This window comes from Miniopterus natalensis, chromosome 3, assembly GCF_054644295.1.
Source record: "Miniopterus natalensis isolate mMinNat1 chromosome 3, mMinNat1.hap1, whole genome shotgun sequence".
NCBI classification, from domain to species: Eukaryota; Metazoa; Chordata; class Mammalia; order Chiroptera; family Miniopteridae; genus Miniopterus; species Miniopterus natalensis.
In genome coordinates, this window is record NC_142083.1 from 55,217,114 (window position 1) to 55,239,368 (window position 22,255).

Genomic DNA, 22,255 nt, shown 5'->3' on the forward strand with positions numbered 1-22,255 from the left:
GAATGGATAAAAAATACAGTTATAGTTTTGGTTTGGGGTTTTGTTTTTGTTATTGTTTTACTTGAGGATTAATTCATGCTAAACACTGTGCTAAGCACTTGGCATCAATTATTGCATTTTAATCTTTATAATCTTACAAAGTTAAATATGTACGCGGCTTAAGACTTTTTTACTAAAGTATATTACATGTTGATAAAAGTACCTAAGTAATAAATATATACTTTAATGATATATTAGAAAATGAAAATAATTGTAAAACAACCAGCCAGGTCATAACTAGAACAATATCATTATTCCAGAAGGCCCAATTATGCCTTTTCCTTATCACAACCCCCTGTCTTCTCCCCAAAGGTACCTATTATCATAGATTAATTTTGCTTATTTTTGAACATTATATATATGAAATCACAAAATACATGCTTTTTGAGGGTGGCGAGTGGATTTGGCTTTTTTCTTCCATTATGTTTGTGAGATTCATCTGTTCTTCAATTTTGTTTCCATGTAGGATTCTATTAAGTAAATATAGTGGGATGCGTTACTCTATTCCACTTTGTAAACATATGTACACATTTCTTTTGGATATACAGCTAGAAGTAAATTGCTAGGTCATAGGGTATGCATATGTTCAACTTTAGCAAATACAAATAGTTTTCCCAGTCATTTTCTAAAGATACTGCCATATCCTTGTAAGTACTTGATATGACTAGTGTTTTTAATTTAACTATTTTGGGGGGCATGTAGTGTTATCTCATTGAGGTTTAAATTTACATTATCCTTATGACAAGTAAGGATTAGCACTTTTTAACATGTTTATTATGTTCCAGAGAGAACTTTCTGGAATTTTGAGATTTACATAAACTCTGCAGATCAGTTTTGAGAGAAATAACACTTTCACAGTGTTGAATCTTCAAGTCGAGGACTTATTATGTCTCTGAATTTATTTAACTAGTTCTTTATATTTTTTTGATAAAATTAAGATTTGTTTTTTACGTGTTGTACCTTCTTTGTCAGATTAACTCCTAAGTTCTTTATATTTTTACACTCTGATAAATGGTGTATTTAAATTTCATTTTCTGTTAGTGTCATATTGAATTTTTACTCATTTTTGTATAAAGATTTTATAACTAGCAACCTTATTATATACTGTTAGTCATTCTAATAATTTATCCATAGAGTCATTTGGATTTTCTATGTATATGCTTGTATCTCTGAGTGATGACAGACGTCTAGTAAAATGTTGAACAAATTTAGTTACGGTGGCATTCCTGTCTTTCAGTGACTTATTATTAACCACCTTGTTTCAGGTTTTTATATATCCCTTACCCAGTTAAAGAAGTTCTTTCTTTTCTTTCTTTTTTTTTTTTTAAATATATCTTTATTGATTTCAGAGAGAGGAAAGGGGAGAGAGAGAGAGAGAAACATCAATGATGAGAGAGTCATTGATCGAGCCCGCAACCCGGGCATGTGCCCTGACCGGGAATTGAACCCCGATCGCCTGGATCCCAGGTCGATGCTCAGCCGCTGAGCCACGCTCGGCTGGGCCTTCTTTATTTTCTATACCACTTAGTTTGATGAGGGTTTGATGTATTTCTGCTTGGCTTCTTTTTTCTAACTTTATGAGATTTGTTGATGTAATTGTATTTAGTTTTAGTTTGTCCATTCTAATTGCTTTAAAATGTGTATTTCACGGTATGATTGTGCCCCAGTTTACCCATTCTATTATATATAGATGAATATTTGGTTTAACATTTTTAGCTTATCTATCTCCTATACATATACTGTGAGATTCTTGCAGTCTGGGACTGTATCTTATTCATCTGTGTCCTGGAACATGGTACCACTCAGTAAATATTTAGTGAGTCATCAAATGATTGTTATGTATATACATGGTCATCACAAGTGTTGGAAATATTTGGAATAGAATTTAAGTATTCTAAAATGTATAAATTCAGATGCAGTTTAATTGATGCTTGGGTTCATGCTACTCTTGTATAACAAAACTCATCTCTGCTTGTTTTTACTGTGTTATTATTGTTTATTTATTTGGGCATTTGATGGAATTTAATTAGGCAATTTGTTTTATATGGCTTTTTTGTTGTTGTATTATTATTTAATTTCTCCACAGAGTATATGTATTTCTTAAAGTCAGGAACTTGTCATCTGTTTCACAATACCCAGAATAATACTGGCTGTTGTAAGAATGTAATTACTGTTAATTCACTTGAATAAACAAATCTGTATATGTACCTCAAGTCACAATACCAATTGGTGCTTCAGTTTGTTCATCAGAAGAGATTGTTGTTTTATCTGACTTTTATATGTTGTATTCTTTCCCCACAGAATGAAGGCAGGCGATCTTTTAAAATTGATGATGATGAACCACATACTTCTAAAAAAGATGAGGTTGATCGAGGTGTGCTATTGTTCAAAACTATGGTGTCAGAGCCAATTCATATACACAGGAAGTCTCCACTTCCAAGATCTAGGAAGATGGCTACAAATGAAGTAAGTGCATGTGTCAGAGCATGTTTTTCACAAAGTAAACTAACTATATTTTAATAAAACAGAAAAGAAAATACAGCTTTTATTACGGAGCAAGACATAATTTTTTAATAATGGATCAGGAATTATTTTCAGTTTGCCAGAGATGCTTCAGTAACAACTGATTCCAGTGACACTGTAGATTAAGATATGAAATTCTAAATTGTTAGCCTGATTGCAAAAATCAATATAGGAATTTGATATAATTGAAAAATTTACCTTTGTATTAATATCTACAATTAAAATAACTGAAGCTAATTGTTATGCTCACTAATAAAATAGCATTTAAATAGCTACTAAAATAACATTTAAAGGGAAAGTTGAACAGATGGAATGAAGCTTGTTAAGTAAATCTCTAATATCTGTATACATTTTTATACTTTAAATACCTTTTTAGTTTGGATTCTCTATAGTCTCTGTAAGATGATTTTCTAAACACTGATTGATATCAGTGCTTACAAATGTTTTCTAAATGCTTGAGTAAAAGTATAAAGCAAGAATTTAACTTTAACACAGAAGAGCCATCAAATTCTAAGTTAGAAAATATTTTTTGTTGCTAATTAAGTATGCCAAGCCTTAAGAGTATAACATTATCCAGCAGTTGGTGAATAAGAATATAAACAACGAAAAAGAATTATGCTCATTTCTATGGCCCTGAATTATACAAATATAAGTGCTTTATGATTCTTAAGTTTCAAATATATATGTGCCTCAATTTGACAATTATGTATAGAAAAAACATCCATCAATACAATAAACTGTTGTAATTTTATAATGAAAATTGTATAGTAGTTAGAGTTCCCTCAAGTGTGATATTTTAAGTTTAATTATCATAGAGGATGATTAACAATTGTAGAAAATGGTTTATTAGCTCTATCATAATTTAATTAATAACTATGAAGCGTGGAGTTATCTTTAGGTATCTTTAATATCAGAAAATAACCTAAACTACCACTTGAGGGCAGTGATTTTGATGTTGTTGAACAAAGCAATCTGCAATTAGTTGGATTGTTCAGAATTTCAGCATTCAGTCTTCTGCACTCCAAAAAGCCTATAACACTGATATAGCCATCATTTTGCAACTCATCTGTATTTGTAAAATCTTCAACAAAATCACTGCCCTTCGTTAACTCTTAAAACACAGAATACATTTATAAATATTTTCTCATAAATACTTAAATAGTTGCTTTCAAGAGTTTATTTCTATGCCATGCTAAACTTTTACTTCCATAAGGTAAATTATTCAAGTAAAACCTTGAAGACTCTTTCCAGCGTCTGCCATCTGCATGGATATCAGAAGTTTGTACTTCCAAAAGACACACAGAGAAAAAGACTATTCTCTTCATTTTGTGCAAGTAGATTTTACTCTGTCCTCACTGTCTGAAACCTGAACATGCAAACATGTAAAATGAGAATGTTTGCTGCATGTTTTGCCTACTGTACTCGATAAATAATCTTTGGAGGGTGTGAACAAATCAGAGGCTTGAAAGTATAAACAAGTAACATTGGAATCCATCTTATGGTTAATTTTTTTTTAGTGTCTGGCAGACAGATTTTCTTTTCTACATTATATACATTGAAATATCTTCCACCCTTTGCATGATTCTTTCATGCTTTGGGTTGGAAACTGTACCCAATATAGCACAAAACCTCTGGAATATCTAAAATTAAGCAGAATACTTTCATATTTTTTAATTGCTAAGGTAAAAATTATTAAAATCTCTCCAGTTTTAAGAAAGAAGGGACAACTATTAAGCAGTATATTTTGTATATTTAAGATAATAAGGTAATTTCCATAATTGTCATCATTTACAATTAGATATATGTTATTCATATCAGTTTCTCAAATATTGAAATATTTGGCTCCCAAATTACTGTTTAATAGTTTTTTAAAAAATTGATAAGCAAATGCAAACTGTATTTTTTTTTCTTTCTGGTCATTGGCTCTGTTGTATCTAACTTTGCATGCTCTGCTTTTTTTTTTTTTTTTTTTTTTTATGCCCCCTTTCTCACTTCCAGGAAGAGAGCCCCCTGAGTGTGTCTAGCCCAGAGGGTACTGGTACCTGGCTGCATTATACCAGTGGTGTGGGTACTGGGCGTCGAAGACGCAGATCAGGGGAACAAATCACTTCTTCCCCTGTCTCCCCCAAATCATTGGCTTTCACATCCAGTATTTTTGGCTCATGGCAACAGGTTTTTAAATTTTACTTCATTAAACATTTTTCCTCCCCGCATTCAGAGCAACAAACAGCTATCTTTGAGGACATCTAATCCCTTATATTTTACATCAGAGTAAATCCTTCTGTTTTTTAATTTTGAGTTTATTGTAAAATGCGTGTAATCTCTAACAGTATTTGAGGGAAAGAAATCACTTACAATGCATGTGTTTATCATTTTTACTGAGAGGGTTTTAAATATCCAGGATTTAAAAATTAATTAGTAAATTTACACTCCTGGTACTTTAGTTTGTTAGTAAAATTTTTTTAAAAGAAAATTCTTTCTTTGACTTAATTATCCTTTAAAACATTCAATCAAACTTACATAATTCAATGGTAAGAAAAATAACTTTCCCCCCATAATTGAAAAATTAGATTCCACTTGGAATTTGCTGAGAATGTGAACATTTTTAAAATATCAAAATTTATGTGGCCCTGTGTTAATTAGCAGGATACAGCTAATACTGATCATTCTCTCCTTCATTATTCCATTGTCTGGAAGTACCTAATTGAAGGGATACGTACATTGGGGTTTTTTAGTTGTATAATATTTTAATGCTCTAAAATAAGAAGGGCAATGTATATATGCCCATCAACAATATGGGTCAAATAAAATGACTTCTGAAGGACTTTCTGTGATATTTGGAAATTTTAGAAGTTTTTGTTCTGTGGGGTTTTTTGTTTGTATGTTTGTTTTTTACAATGGAAGGTCTACCTGTTACACGTGACTTTTCTGAGAATTTCAGCAATTTCCTTTTGGAAATATAATGCTTTTGATTATAGGAAAAGGGATTATGGTATCCATTAAGGCTGTGAATATTTAAAGGTTACTCTGATAAAGCCCGTGCATGGATCAGTAATTGTATGGTGACCTCAACAGTCTCTGTCTGTCTTTTCTTTTGTTTGTGATTGTTTTTTCCCCCTTCAAATACAGGAGCTGTGTAAGAGTGGGCATTTGGCTTCTTTTAAGAGAGTGAAATTATATCAGTGTATTGTTTCTTTTCATCTGTCTTGCTTCATACATGATCTTTCATTGTTGAATGCCTGCTTCGCACCACTTCATTGCAAGGACTTCATGTGAAATGGACTCCCTTCAGAAGGGGATCTTGCATGATCTTTCATGTTCTATGTATTTCTACTAATATTTATCATACAGCTTATTAACCTTTGTCTGTCTGGAACAGGCTGCAAATGAAATATGGATTTTTTTAATTCATTTTACTGTTTTACCTCATTTATTTTGCTTTCCTTGTGCAGGTTGTATCTGAAAATGCTAATTACCTACGAACACCAAGAACTCTTGTGGAACAGAAGCAGAACCCTACTGTAGGTATGTGGTCTAAAAAAGTTGTATTCCAAACCTTAAACTCAGCATTTTGCACACATATAAAACTCTTCAGTGGTGAAAGCATGACCAAATGCTATGCTTTAGTTTTTGTTTAACGTACACTAATTCCAAAATGTTGAGTTTTACAACTCAAAATACACAACAAAGTTTTGATAAACTGAATAAAAAATAGCCTTTAATTTTGTTTTATAGCCCTTTTGAATACCCACAATAAAAACTACTTAGTCCAATTGGCAATGCTGGTTTTTAATCTTTTATTCTATAAGTTAAAACCCCAACGTGTTTCAGTTTAAGAAGGAAACTTTATTTTCCCAGTTGATAAAGATGAAAATAAGCTATTACATACAAAAAAGAACCTTTTTTATTTAAAAAAAATTGAATAGAGAGTGTTTTCAGACCCTATCTGGGATTATTAATTTCCTTTTGATCATCTCTTATGGAAAACCAAATCGTAACTAATGCACAATTGGCAGTGTTACTCATTGACCTGTAGAACACAATTGGTTCTTTGCTAATGCTTAAGCAAAGCAACATTAAAAAAGGCCTCTCTAAACTTAATTGGTTTTAAGCTCATTGTTTATAAACTATATGAGGTGATGGTATATTCTGTAAATAGCTGTCTAAATAGGTTTAATAAAAGCATAAATAAGTTTTCAACTATGTATGTACTATGATCTCTATACTAAGTATATGAACTGTCTATTGATGCCTACCTACTTGAAGATCTTTCTTTAGTTAATTACATATAGCTAATGTTGATAGCTTTTACTATTCCCACAGTACCTTGTCAGAAATATATATATATCTATATATATTTCTCCTTCTTTTATGTATTATAATGTATTAGATAGGAATTTATTTAATCCTTACCCAGTGGTAAAAGTTTTGCTTGGTTGTAAAGACTTTTGCTACAAATTAAGCATCAATTTATACCGGCTGTATTTTATTTGGTAATAATGTGTTTCATTGGGGCCTTATTAAAGATCTTAAGTCATTTAAGTATGGAATTTAATCTGATTTAGGCCTGGAGGACCTAAAAGGAATTGTTTTTACCTGGTCTTCTCACAAATAAGTAAGATTTGATTTGCTTTATTTCATAACAAATATTGATAATTTTAAATTAGAAAAGATTCTTTATTTAAAGCCATACCTCCAAAAATATTGATTTAATGTGACTTAATTAGTGCTAGGAGAGATTTTTTCCTGTGGCCTGCTCATGCAAATTGATTGACAAAATCCCTTTATCATCCTAAATTAATTTTTATGGTAGTAATTTTAATACTTTTCGTATGTATATATCTAATTATTATATCGGCATATTATTTTCCTCAAAGACAACATTTTGTCCAGTGTTAAAAAATACCCTCATTTGTACATATGATAAATAGTGGTAGTTGATTGTATTAAAGTTGACATTACAGGCGAATTGTGAGCCTGTTCAAGGCACTGCCAAATATGTGTGGTAAGAGCCATATTATTGCATGCTGCATGAATTCCCAATGTGAATGGAAGAACACCCGTTGTTGTATGTATTTTCTCTAACTCCCATCAGGGTCTCACTGTGCGGGCCTGTTTAGCACCTCGGTGCTCGGGGGTTCTTCAAGCGCACCTAACCTACAGGATTATGCTCGTACTCATCGTAAAAAGCTGACCTCTTCTGGCTGCATCGATGGTATGTGCACACATGCACACACAGATCCATACCTGCACCCATGCAACACCCGTGAGGATACAGTATTTCACAAAAGCAAACCTAAGGCCATTGGCTGAATCGAGTGGAATCCTAGCATCCTTTGCCTAAATGACTATCAATGCTCTCTGTTATCCACAGCTTGGATCCATGTTTCATCAAACAATTAATTGTAGTTAGGCTTACAGTACTTATTCAATGAGTAGTTTGTTGAAATGTGAAATTTAAAACTGCATCATGTGTATTATTCTTTTAGATAGTTGATAAGCCACATTATAAAAGAATAAATCTTCCTTTGATCTTTTAAACTTTGTTCACTGTTAATCCTTATTTTTACTTATTGATATTGATCTAATAGAAGAAAATATATTGGCAATATTTATAGACATAAACATAGGATGAGAATACCTTAGAATCCCTAGTTGAAGGAGATGCTCTCACTACTGTTAACATACTTTAAGTTTTAGTATTTAGAATTTTTTTTTCCAATTACATGAGGCTCATGGAAGCTTGTCCCTTTTGTTAATAGGAGTTTTTATTAGCCTTCTCAGGGTTAGCTTTATTTAAAACTTTTTCTTGTGTATCCACAAATTTACTTTAGTCGGCAAAACATGGATTTATCAGAATTGCCAGCTCATCCTGCTTTTCTTTCTTTTGTATATTTCATTAAATACTTTGCCTCTATCATCAAGCCATTTTACTTCTTTTAACTAGTATTTGGCTTATTACCTTCTCTCATTGTCCCTTCTGCATGTCACCTAAACTAACCTCCTTATATATTTGTTTTTCCCCTTTTTTTAAGTGTCCTCTTTTGGTAGCTGTTACGAATTTCAGGTACCTGTTTTTCTCTTTCTCAGACGCCACACGCGGTTCTGCTGTTAAAAGGTTTTCTATCTCATTTGCTCGACACCCAACCAATGGTACGTTTTGCTTTTATTTTAAAAGATACTCCCCTGCTTCATCCTTTTTTATTTTTATTTTATTTCAAAATTTGGGGTATGCAGTATCATTCATTTCTTCATCCTTAATTTCAATTGGCATACAATTCCAGCTTATAATTCACCCGAAGTATTGATACTGTCTGGCTCCCTTTTTCAGCTGTAATTTACAAAATAATTTAACACTACTCATCAAACTTTTAAATGAACACAGTGATGATGAGTTTTAATGCTATATTAGCACCTGAAAATTCCTTCTAATTTCTGAAGTGATCAGTCTACACAAATTAAAAAAAAAATAGTATTCTTTATTTTAATTCATAATAATTTTAATGTGTGGTTTTTTTGGTTCCTAATTTCTTTTCTGATCACATAGTTGTTTTATTTGACTATTTAACAGAAATACAGAGCCACACTCGTCAAATAGCCAAATGAGATGTGTCTGAGAAGTTCTTGGGAACCAGGGGATGCAGATTTCACTGTGTAGCGTCATTTATCCCTGGCTCTTTGTCTAAAGCAAAACCCAGTTTGGTCTGGAGCACGCTGAAAATTTCATCCAGCATTCACTTTGTCCTCATGTAGCAATATGGTCAAGCAACCAATTCCTTTTGGTACCGCTGCTTTTTGTTAAAATTTGGAGAACCACTAATAGGAAGAAGACTAAGCTAAAAATCTGGAAATCCAGTTCAATTAAATTGAGTTTTTGAGGCTGAACAGGAAACTGTTTTGTGGCCATTATTTAACTACTTAATTGTTGCTCTATTACAGCTTTTTTTTCATAGAGCTTGTTCTTGTGGGGCAAGAAGGAGTATTTACTGATCATTTTTAAATAATTCAGTATTAAATAATTTAAACGAAAACATACAGGGTTTTGCTGTTATCCAGAATAAAGGTATTTTTATTCCTGGAACTTTTTTTTCTTTTTAAATGCAAATAAGTCTTTCAAAAACTCAAGTCAGATCTTTTAAAACTTCTGTGAAACTAAAGGATTGAACACAAGTTTATAGTGATCTTGCCTTCTAGATCCTTTAACAGCACACCTACATAACAGTGCACTAATACTTCTTTAAGGTGGTGTAAGAAGATAACAACAAGTGAAAATTTAGCCTTAAAGCTTAATGTGTTTTCCCTCCATTGTAGCTGTCTAAATGCTACTTTTTGAAGAAAAAGATCCTTATTTGATACAGCTGCGGCTTCTAAAGAACCCACATGCATAAGAACCGAAGTCACAAGAAAAAGAAGTCACAAAATTCTGAGAAGAGACATTGCAGGTTTAAGATGAATATAGTTTTTGTGCAGAATGCTTGTGTTTATAGCCAGTATTGCAAGTTGTACATAGGCGAAATTTGTGTTTACTGAAGCTTTAAAAAGTACTTTTGTTAAATTTAACAGAAAATAGAATAATTTTATATTTCTTTGGTTTAGGCTTTTAAAGAATGTGGCTATTCCACACATTATGAGACAATGCATATAAAATGCATTCTGTTCAACTCCAGAAATATTTCCTTTGGGCCTTTTTTCCTTTTTCATACTGTGTTGTCTTATCTGTCCTATAAGTTGTCATTTGACTCTTTTTATTTTTCCTAACTTTCATATTATTTCCATCTTAACGTATCATGGATTTACCCTTGCCTTCATCTTTAGTTCAAGGAACATGGTGAAACAAGTTAACTTCTGACAGTACTTTACCTTATTTTCTGGGCCTCTGCAGAACACCTACACTTCTGTAGGTGCTGGTTTGTTTCCTCTGTGGAATTTCTAGGCTTCAGTGGTATGTTTTTATAGCTCCTAAACATGACAGCAGGGTGGCTTTTTAAACTGCTGCGCTAACCCTTTCATTGTGCATTAAAGGGAATGTGTACTGAAGATAAATGGGGAAAAATGCAGTCCAGAATATCTTGATTATATTGTCATTTGCCTGTTATAAAGCCTAACAGTCAAATTCAGGAAAATAGTTGTTGCAGAAGACTTATAAACATGCCAAGGAAAGAATAAAGACCACACTGTTAATTTTAGTGTATTGCAAAGAAAGGGTTTGCGCTTATTTGCATGAATCTTGTACTTTTAAAAAAAGGTAATACTTGTGCAAACCTAATTTCTTTAGTGTTTAATTTAGGTGCTTTAGCTGTTACTTTATGGTAGTCGTGTTATGGTATTATAGCTGTTGGTGGTTTTTTAAAGTATATGTGTGTTCTGTTGTGCTTTGGTTTGCACCTGAAAATCAAACATACCAGTTTTGTACATCCTTCGGTTATTTTCATAGGAAGATTAACTTCTTTTTAACCAAAGTTTTCCTATTCCAGCTAAGAATTAAGCAGTTTGTAGGTCAACATTTTCTCCCAAAATTAAATAAATATGTCAGTGTTAAAATGAGCACATGCCTATTGAAGCAGACAGTTTTGCAGTCCATTTGAGTTTAATATTTACTTTTCATTTAATAATATTAGACTTTATGTACAACTTTAACCATTAAAAGCATTATCTTTGGAGGACAATTAATTTGTATTTTTGAAAGAGTAGATGCAGAAAGACTTGTTATTTTGATTGTATATGAACACAAATTTAAAAACCATTCAGTTGAATATATAAACAAGCCATTTTTATAAAAAGCAAATAACCTATATCCTATTTGTATTCAAAGAAAACTATATTTAAACACTTTTTTTTCACTGATGGTATTAACACATATCTGCATGGTTTGTTTCATGAAATTTTTGAATTTCTGTGCCATTGTTGAATGCAAACAAATGTATTTTGTATTGCTTTTTACTTGACTTAACTACCCAGCTAGCAATTTCCAATAATATAATTATTGTGTTAATTCATTAAAGGTAGGTGAAATATATTTTGGAATTTTAATTTCAGCATAAATGAATGAATGTTCTTTTGGGGTCACATTGGAGAGTATTGTTGGCTTTGGTAAGACTAGAAAATACGTAAAATCACTCTTGGCAAGTAATTCCATAATTGTTTTTCAACAAAAAGTTACCTTCAGCATCCTGGCATCAGGGACACATCATGGCATCAGCTTATTCACCTCTCAAATAGACCTGATTTTTTAAAGTAAACAAAATGAAAAATTGTATTTTTTCTCTTTTCCCCCCCCAGGTTCTTTTCTTTAAGTATTATTTTTAGATTTTACGAAAATATAGAATGAAATTATGTGCATGCTGTACTATGTGATTTCTTTAAAATGAAATCTTTGTCACATCTTGTTCCAACCCCGTATTGCATAGCATCTGGTATCATGACTTCAGAGATCCGTGTGTTTGCATGTGATAGATTGAAAAGACCTAAACTATCCAGTCCTAAGCCGTGGTCTGCTTCCTTTTTAATTATAGATTTTTTTCAATATCCAACTTTTGTTTTTGTTTTTGTATTCCAGGCTTTGAGCTGTATTCCATGGTGCCATCTATTTGTCCTCTAGAAACTCTTCACAATGCCCTGTCTTTAAAGCAGGTGGATGAATTTCTTGCTTCCATTGCTTCTCCATCAAGTGAAGTTCTGCAGACGACCCCTGAGATTTGTAGGGAAATTCTTCTTCTTATTATTTTATTTGGGAAATATAGATATTATCTGAATATAAAAAGAGTTATAAAAACATGAACTCAAGTAGTGGTAGCAAATAGAATTTTAGGAGAGAAAGGGGTGTAAAGGAACATTATTTGTAATTCTTTGTTGTAATATGTAATGTACTCCTTTTTTTTTTTTTTTTTTGACTCCTCAAAACTATTTATTTATTTATTTTTTACAAAAAGGAAAAACAAAAATCTGAGACCCGGCCTTAGAAGTCAACAACATAATATAGTCGTGGCCTTTTTTTCTCTCTCACATTCCTAGTGTATGTTGTTGTATAACAAACTTTTTAGAAATTGTAAAATATCAGTGTACATTAAGCCACACATGCCCGTCACCTCACCACTTTGGTAAGTACTCATATTGATTCAGAAAGAGCTTCTGACTAAAGAGAAAGTTAGGATAATATTTTTTCAAATTGTGTCCTTTAGCAAATATTCTTCAGAAAATATTTGTGTGTATGATAAAAAGGGATTTATGGCTAAGTAAGTTTTGGAAACTTTGTATTATATCCTACCTCCCTTGAAAGAGGTATAGTTATAATGGCTAAAGTTCTTCTGTAAGGAAATCTGTGTACCCACATTTTCCAAAACTTATTTTTTGAGAAACCAGTTTTTTGGTCATACATTTAAACATCTTGCAATACTATTCTGAGGAACATCATTTTGGGAAATGTTCAGGGCTATCATTCTGGGTGTGAGAAGTCAGCTGGCTGTTGTCATTTTCAGCTCGATGAGATCCTTCAGCACATTGGGACTTGCAGTATAGGAAGCATTTGTTTTGGGAGAGAGTGCTCTGCTTCGAGTTAAGAACCTTGCTAGATCTAGTCATATCTTAGAAAAGCTACAAGCTTTCTGTGTATACCATTTCCCTTTTTGTAAGGAGAATGCTGTAAATATGCTTCTCTGAAGAATGAAGCTGGAGGTCCTGGAACGAAAGCCTCTTTCATGTCTTGCTATTATTCTCCTTCCTTTCCTGGGCACCATGTGTCCTATTCAAGAGAATTCTATTCACATCATATTCTGTCCAAATGGTGCCCCCTGCATTTCTGCAATATAGTGGCCTTTCCCTTTTCCTCTGCTTCTGTAGTAGAAGTTAGCTTGCAATCATTAATTGAAACAGAGAGATATCTTGGTGTGAATGTTCTAAAATCTTTCACTATAGGAATGGTTTGGGGGAGTAGGCTTTAATTTCAGATTTTGCATATAGAACATAAAAGAACTTGGTAGATATCAGTGCTATTTAGAATTTAGAATAGATTCCTGAGGAATGACTTAAAGGTAATAGCATCAGTTTATTTTGGAAAGAGAATTTTGGTGGAATATTTACAAAAAGGTCATTTTTGAAGGTTTATTTCGTGGTTCTGTTATTTTATGATGGCTTTATATCTGTGGTTAGTGAGTTCAGTTCATCAGAGTGCATATTGAGATAAATAAGAGAAGTGAATAATATTAAATTCCTTTTCCAGTTCTAATAAGCTCTCCTCTGTATCATGGATACAAGTTGTACCCCAATCCATCTGGCTCACTTAAATTTTCATGCCATTATTAAAGGAACTAGATAAGAAAGTATTGTTAATGCAGTTCATAGAATTGGATGAGCCTTAGAATTAATCTAGTGCATTGGTCTTCAGACAATATTCCCAAAAGGTTTTGGAAGTTCCAGAGAAAGACAAAGGTGCTGAATGTGTCTTTCAGGGCTATTTCAACCAGAGCATATTTGCTTTGATCCATTTTATGTAACATTTCATTTGAGAAAAGGTTACTGTTTAAAGAAAAAAACTTAGAATGACACTGCTGAGGAAATCAGCTAATTAGTGATCAAGCAAGACTAAAACCCAGATCTTCTAAAATATATGTGTTTTTTTATTCTTTTTGAATATTAAAATAGGGTGCCAATTATGATAGAAGTATCTGAATCCTATATTTTATGGTGTAGCTGCAGAATTAATGTTTAGTAATCACAGTATACAGGGTGGGGTAAAAGGTTTATAGCTGTTCGTATGGAAAATAATACAATAATTAATAAATAATAATATAAGAATAAACTGTTTCATGTACTCACTACTGTATTCCTATTTTTGCCCCACCCTCTATTTACATTATATATACCTTATTCCCTAACTTGTCAAGGAAGTAGCGTCATAATATAGAACTATATTGATTTTGTGGTATCACAAGGGAAAAATTATTATTAATCTTCTGTCATTACAAAGTTTTTTTTCCTCACCTAGGACAAAATTAATTTTGTGGTAACTAGTAGATGGCTTATTATTGGGCACTGAGAGTATCAGATTGATGAGGGAAAAGGTGTGGGAATACTAACAGGATAAGTTATAGGTGGAAGTTAACACAATAGGATAAAAAATGCAAGCAGAAAAGAGCTAACTAAGCAGTGGTGTAGTGCTTTATATGATGTTTTAGGGACTTTTTGGTCATTTGTATATTATTTCACTAATGACTACTTTGAACTTCTGCCAGTGGAGTTTATATTCACTCAGTGTAGGTGGCTACAGCACATTTGCCATAACTGTCCCATGTACTGATTTTTCAGAGACACACTATTTATCACTATCAGGTCCTCCCCCAAAATTGGAAAAAAGGCAAATCTCTCTGTTTTATTTTTCAATTACAGTTTACATTCAATAATATTTTGTATTAGTTTCAGGTGTACAGAATAGTGTTTAGACAATCATATGCTTTACAAATGTTCCCCTGATATTTCCAGTACCCTCCTGACACCATGCATAGTTATAGGCAATTTTTTTTTATCTCCTCACCTCCTTTTATTTGCAAACCCACAAGCTCATGCCAATAGCAAGCTTCCCAACTCAGCCTGCTAGTCCCCAGAGGACTCCGTATTTAACAAGTATCTCTACTTTTCCTTTTCACACCTCTCAATCTTTCTGCTTTCATTAGAGAGAGAAAAAAAATCTGTAAAATTCCTTTACATGAAGATAAATCTTAGCTGGGTAATATAGGAAGACATTCTGATTTAATTACTTATAATGTACTTAGTTTATTCTTAAATATGATAGTTTAAACCATTGTGTTTTTAGAAGAACTATCCCTGAATCTCTACTTGATGTTTGGAGTAAAGAACTGTTTGGAGGCCTTTGTCTTCTGATACCACACAGTGAAACTAAGCTGTGAGCTCTGTCATCCCTTAAGGACCTGAGTCTCCATCAGGGCGGAATACAATTGTCTGTTGCTCTGTCCTTATTGGCATTCCTTGGAGAATACTGTCAAGTGCTTATTGTTTTCAGTATAAACAGAAGATGTGTTTGGCTAAGAGCATCAGAGAACATTTTTTAGGAAAGATGTATTTGTGGAATTTACTCTGAAAACCTTGTCTTGTCTGTTTTCCCGTTATTTATTGTGTATATTCATAGGGCCACTAAACATGTCCTTAGAAATTTTTTAAGATGTGAAGATAGAATTGGTAGGAAATTACTGAATTACCGCTTTTGTGTTTTCAGCCTCTACAGCTTCACGTTCCAGTCCAGCAATGAGAAGAAAAGTACCTTTAAATACATATACACCTACAAAGATCCTCCCAACACCACCAGCTACCTTAAAGAGTACTAAAGCAAGCAGCAAACCAGGTTAGGCATGTGTATGAATGTATAGATTCTGTATAGCAATTAGCTTGCTTTTTAACTGTGTAATCTATTTTAAGTAGCATCATTGCACTCTAGGAAGTTATTCGATCCTAACAGTTAAAAATCTTACTGTAGCCCTTGCTGGTGTGGCTCACTTGGTTGGGCATTGTCCTGTGCACCAAAAGGTTGCTTGTTTGATTCCCAGTCAGGGCACATGCCCAGGATGCAGGCTCTATCCCTGGTAGAAGGCGTGCAGGAGGCAGCTGATCGATGTTCCATTCTCACATAGCTGTTTCTCTTTCTCTCTCCCTTCCTCTCTTTCTAAAAATCAATAAAAATATATATTTTTAAATCTTACTGTAGCCTATTGATAAACGCTTTTACTGTTAATTATCTTCTCCCCCCACATCCATCAATAAAATATATTTCATATTCATACATTTTTCCAAGTTAACTTATGGACTGTCTTCTTTTGCTTTTCTGTTGAGCTTAGGCATCATTTTAGTCATTTAGTATGAAAGAGTGTTTTTAGGGGGAGGGTAGTAGCCCTTGTTGATGTTCACTTTTACCTGTCATTTTCATTTAACCATTAGATCAATAGTGAATTTTTATTTCAGATATTCTTTAATTTTAGACATTCTTTTTTATTCTTCTTTATAGTTTTTTTTCAGAGATTTTGTATATTTTTATTCATTGTAAACGTATTTTCCTTTGTTCTTAAACACAGTTAAAATAGTTGCTTTAAAGTTCTTGTCCATTAATCTGGCCGACCTCAGCATTACTCTATGAATTTACCCATTCTCAAAGAGAAACATGTTTTCCTGTTTTTTCAGATATTGAGTAATTTTGGATTGTATCCTAGACATTATGAATGATATGTTGTAGAAACTTTGGACTCTTTTATTTCTGTTATATTCCTCTAAAGAGTACTGGTTGTTTTGTTTTGTTTTGTTTTTAAAGCAAAGAGGTAACCTTGACTGAGCTCAGATTGCAAAACTGTCTCGCTTGAGGTGGCTGACAGCTCCACTGTCAGTTCACTTCCTTTGGCCTTAGCTGCAATTCTTGGAGCTTTCTCTGCTCATGCCATGAATTTGATCAGGGTTTATTCAAAGAATTGGGGGCTCCCTGGGACTTCCCACCTGTCTTTCCTGCAGCTGTAGTTGCCCCAGTACTAGTCTTCTGGTTCTTTGTGCTAGTAAGACAGAGTGTTATGTTGGCGTTTTAGCCACTTCACATGGGTGCACACTGCAGCCTGTCCTTGGGCCAAAAGCTTTTAAAAAAGCTTGCAGGGGTGGGGGAGGGAGCAGTTTGCGGGGCATACCCATCTCATGATGTTCACTTCTTCCAAGTGTTGATTTTTTTCCAGTATGTGCCTGCCTTTGTTCACTCTTCAGTGTCTTCAGGTAGTTGTTCTCATACTTTATCCAGAGTTAATACTTGCTATGTGCAGGAGGATTGGTCTGACATGAGCTTACCCATTTGTATAGAAGTGTAACTTGGCTTAGAATTGCTTTTTCATAACTCATTAGGGTTTGATGTTGGTTTACATGTAGAAGGATGTCCTAAGCCAAGAAATTTTCTAGTTGTCTAACCTTTTACTTTTTAAATAGGGATAAGATAGGAGATATAGGAGAAAATAGATGTTGATAGGAAAAATGATGAGTTCAGATTTAAATGTTAAGTTTATGTTTCCTGTCAGATATCTACATAGAGATTTCTAGTACGATATACAGATCTTGCCCGGCTGGTATGTTCAGTGATTGAGCGTCGACCGATGAACCAGGAGGTCACGGTTCAATTCCAGATCAGGGCACATGCCTAGGTTGTGGGCTTGATCCCCAGTAGGAGGTGTGCAAAAGGCAGCCAATCAGTGGCTCTCTCTCATCATTGATGTTTCTCTATCTCCCTCTCCCTTCCTCTCTCTGAAATCAATAAAAACATATTTTAAAAAAAGAGAGAGAGAGACAGCTTTTGAGGTAAAGGAAAAGGCCTGGCCAGAAGTATAAATTTGAAGGCTGTTAGCACAATAGATGGTAGTTAAAAATGATATATTGAATAAATTAGTTTCCCAGGAAGAATGTAGAGTGAAAAGAGAAATTTGTCTTGTGAATGCAGCACATTGACATTACTTTTCTGTATTGGTGTTGAATTCTAAAAAAGTAAAAGGTTAAAAATGCTCTGTTAAATGTTTACAGTGTTTCATTTATATTACAATGATAACATAAAGTGTATTATTTTGTCAGCAGTATTAAACTTTTGATTGCTTGTGAAAATCTAAGCAATGCTTTTGTTTTTGTTTTTTGTTTAGCTATCAGCGGACCTTCTAGTGCAGTTGTTCCTAATACCTCATCCCGGAAAAAGAGTATACCTAGCAAAACAGAAATGCATGAACACAAAAAGAACACTGGGAAGAAGAAATAAAGTCTTAGCAGGAGCTGGAAATTCTTATACTTACAAAAATCACATGTTTATTAGAAAAAGACAGGTGATAAGCCTTAGCTAAAAACTGTCACAGCAAGTAGTTTGTGTTTCTTCTTATACATTTCTGTATTCATTTAAAAATGTTAAATCTAGAGCATTCTTTGTATATATTCCGATAAGAAACTTCTGCCATGATCTGGAAATGTTTATTAGCATTTTATGAGTAGCAAAAGTTGTGGTGATAGAGGTCTGTCATTCTTAATATGTTTACCATGTGCCTGTGGTAAAGACAAGGAACATGAACGCCCTGCTGGCCTGTGCCAATGTGGCTCCAGTAATGCTGTTTGGTGAAGAATCTGTGAAGTAGTCTCCGCACACACTTTTATTTTCATGGGATTGCTTCGTGGCTGTGAAACCTGTAGCTTGGGTTGAAGTTTGATGGTCAGGATTTCATATTTGAGGCTTTAAAAAGTACATTTCCAAAGAGATATCATTGACCGTTTAGATTAGAAACTTTCCCCCGCAATTGTTATAATTACATATATGCTGCAATATTTAATAACTGGAGTTATAGGATATGGGTTATTTTTTCAATCTGTGCTTTGAATTTTTTTATTGTGTGTTATTTAAAATATTACATATACAGCTGGAATAGCTACACCTTTATGCACAAAAATATGTATATTAATTTGTAGAAAATATTTTCTTTATATATTTTCTTATCATAAGGTGCTTTTGTTCATCAGGAAAATTTTGCTTCATAAATTGGCAAGAAAGACATCCTTAGAGTTTCTTTTTAAGCGATATGGTTGACAAGTTTTTAAATGTAACACTTATTTTCAGAGTTCTTTTTAGATCTAAGGAACTCTGTTCAAAAATAGAAATCATCAATGTGAGAAGACTATCTGAATTCTGTAGTTAGTACATGTTATGTATAGCGCCTGTTTTTACTCTGGCCTTATCTCTGGTGTACCAGTTGATCTCACTAAGAAGGCTTAAAGACTGAGCATTTGAAATAAATGCTTTTTCAAATGATTAGATTTCAAAGGGAAATTGAGATTATTGTGTTGTGATTTCATCTATGATGTGAAAAAATATCTTTGGTGCTTTTTTCCCTCTGCACAAATAGTTAATTATATACCACTTGAAATGACTTATACTGTAAACCGAACAGTACAACCTGATAAGAATTCCACGCATTGCCAGTCAGGTAACTTAAACTGCTAAAGCTTTAGCTTGAAGCTTATAGTTAAAAAATTACTGGCTTCTTATATGAATATAAAACTATTAAAATTCTTCAAAAGAGACTCTCCTAACCTTAAATCATCATATATGAACTGACTTTTAGAAAATAATCTTGTTACCTGTTAGTTTTAAAAGGTACCAAATGTGAAAGTCACAAATATATACAATTATGTAAGTTCATATACGTCACATGAATGTAAATGTATTATATAGAGACATGTCTCGTTAACAGTTGAATGTACCTAAGCTTTTTGTATGTGAAAATGTGGTTAATGTGCTTATAGTGGGAGTTAGGAAACTACTTTTATTTTTTAAGTGGAACTGAATTAAAATATTTTGTTTCCAGAATCAGAGAATGACTAAATGGCAAATGATTATTTATTTCTAAATATTCTTCATCTCTTTCCTTTTAGCTTTCAAAATAGAATGAGGGGAACTGTTTTAATATTAAACAATGCTTATCATGTATATTAAATAAAATTTCTTATTGGCTATATACATCACAACATACTAATTTTCTAGAAATTATCTAGAAACTTCAGTACAACTCTTTCCATTGTTATATAAGAGCTATGATTTCACTGCAGTTACTAAACTCAGTAAATTTGTTTTGTAGACTGGGCCATTTTATTTGTAAAAATCTCAGAATTATTTTTTAAAACAAAAAGTATTTTATATTAGCAAGAAATTTTAGTTATCCCTATTTAATGGAAGTTTTACTGAAGCATCTGTTTCTCACTTGATTCTCTCCTTGAGAGGTGTGTTTTTTCTTTGTTTTAAATACTAGAAGATATTTCTTTCTGTAGTCTAATCAGTCCTCTGAGCAGCAAAGAGAAGAGAGAGCCCAGCTTGAGGGACTGTCTGGCTATCCTGGGATGTTAGACTTCACTCTGCTTTATTCAGTTTTGTCACCCTTAAAAATACCATACCTGTACTCAGGTCCAACTTTGCCCTTGAAGTCTACCACCAGCAGATTCTGCTGCTCTGGTTCTAATGCGTTCTCATAGTCCATTCTCAACTACTATCAAATGTTCTGGGGATATTATACCAGTTTTGAGTTAAGGAGAAAAGTGTGCTAAACTCATCCTCAGATTTCCTTTGAACAGGAAATGAAGGCAGAAAGGGACACAGACCATGTGGCAGTGTGCTTAGCAGAGACATAGAACAAAAGGCCATAGATGGCAATTATGAGAAAAGTTGAATTTATAGTTCTTCAAGAAATATCTAATTAAAACTTTTTAAACAAGGGAAAAGCCACCCAGAATTCCCTCCAGATTCTACTGACTCTGATCTATTGCTTTGCTTTTTTACTTTTAAAAGTCTTTTGTAAAAGAATACTTTTCATTGCAAGTAAGAAAAACTCCAATTGAATCTGACTTAGAATCCTAAGGAAATTTATTATTGCACATTTCTGAAGGTGAGATGGGTTCCAGCCACAGGCCCATCAGTCATCATGTCAGGGACCCAGGTTCTCTCCTCTAGCACAGTCTAAGCTTTACCCCAAAGTTGTTTTCCCTCATATTCACACGATTGCTGCCAGTGGCAGAGCTATATGCATTCTTGTTCCTGTCCAACGCCACAAAAATTAAGAGAAAGCCTCCCTCAGCTATGGAATGGTAAGTCTTTTTTTGTTGTTTACATTTGAGAATATATTTTTTTCTCTTTATTTTATTTTTTCCCCATCACCATTTATCCCCCCATACCCTCTTCCACCTCTCCCCACCCCCTCCCCCCACAATCACTACACCATTGCCTATTTCTATGAGTTCTTCCTCTTTTTCTTTCTTTTTTGCTCAACAACTCTCCCAACCCCTGCACCAGAGCTATCTGCTTGCTCTGAGTCTATTTTTGTTTTGCTTGTTAGTCCAGTTTGTTTATTAAATTCCATATATGAATCAAATCATATGCTATTTGTCTTTCAGCTCAATGTGATTGGACCAATCTATGTGATTATCTGTCTACTGGATGAGTAACATTCTCCAGAATTCCATGAACTTATTGGCCCTGGAGCTGGTGCTGGGGTCAGGTTTCCCAAAAGCTTCAGCACTGTTGGTATTTGGGACCAGATAATTCATTGTGGGAGGATGTCCTGCACATTGTAGAATTTTTGGCAGTAGTCCTATTCCAAGCTGCAAGGATTGAGGTAGTTTTTTAAGACAGTGAGCCAAAATGAAAACAAGTTTTTATTCACTTATTGTGATAATATAAGCAAGAGACCAAGAAGAAAAGTAGTGCTGGCTCCTTGCTGTGCCATTTTCTCCCCTTGAATCGCACCAGGCAAGGGTCAATCAAATGACATGTGCAGATGGAGGAAATTGTCTCACTGCTGATGAGTGCTGAATGAAAGGTTCCTGCCATTTTATGGGGAAGGGCTAGGAGTGGAAAATGAGTCAGAGTAGAGAATAGTATCTTGGTCAAGGCTTCTCCCCCATAAGGAGGTCTTCATGAAGACAGCTAAAAATTGTCTCAGCCAAGATCCCCTGATAAGGAGGCCTCTGGAGTTGCCTGGGCCAGGAACGCAGGTATGCACATGAGCATGTTGGCTCAGGGGGTCCTGACTTTGACTACAACTCTCTTGGAAGACTGGGTAGAACAGCTTTGTCCCTTGAAGCCTGCCAGGCAAAGCCTTTGTAATTGCCTATGGTAAGGCCTGAAAGATCACACATAGGATTTTGGTCT

General features: G+C 33.7%; 1 protein-coding gene across 11 annotated transcripts in view; it reads left to right on the top strand.

The window, feature by feature from the left end:
- PPIP5K2 (diphosphoinositol pentakisphosphate kinase 2) overlaps positions 1 to 19,932 on the top strand; it is a 63,310-nt gene extending 43,378 nt beyond the window's left edge. For 3 of the 11 annotated variants that reach the window (XM_016221982.2, XM_087815470.1, XM_087815474.1), the window contains 8 exons: positions 2,341 to 2,505; positions 3,776 to 3,892; positions 6,015 to 6,087; positions 7,658 to 7,777; positions 8,653 to 8,715; positions 12,119 to 12,259; positions 15,788 to 15,913; positions 18,219 to 19,932. In XM_016221982.2, coding sequence (XP_016077468.1) covers positions 2,341 to 2,505; positions 3,776 to 3,892; positions 6,015 to 6,087; positions 7,658 to 7,777; positions 8,653 to 8,715; positions 12,119 to 12,259; positions 15,788 to 15,913; positions 18,219 to 18,331 — 918 coding nt within the window. In that variant the 3' untranslated portion in view covers positions 18,332 to 19,932. Of the gene's footprint in view, positions 1 to 2,340; positions 2,506 to 3,775; positions 3,893 to 4,560; positions 4,735 to 6,014; positions 6,088 to 7,657; positions 7,778 to 8,652; positions 8,716 to 12,118; positions 12,260 to 15,787; positions 15,914 to 18,218 lie in introns of all 11 variants that reach the window. The other 8 variants (XM_016221986.2, XM_087815473.1, XM_016221980.2 and 5 more) reach the window with 7 other exon arrangements.
- The last annotated feature ends 2,323 nt before the right edge of the window (positions 19,933 to 22,255 follow it).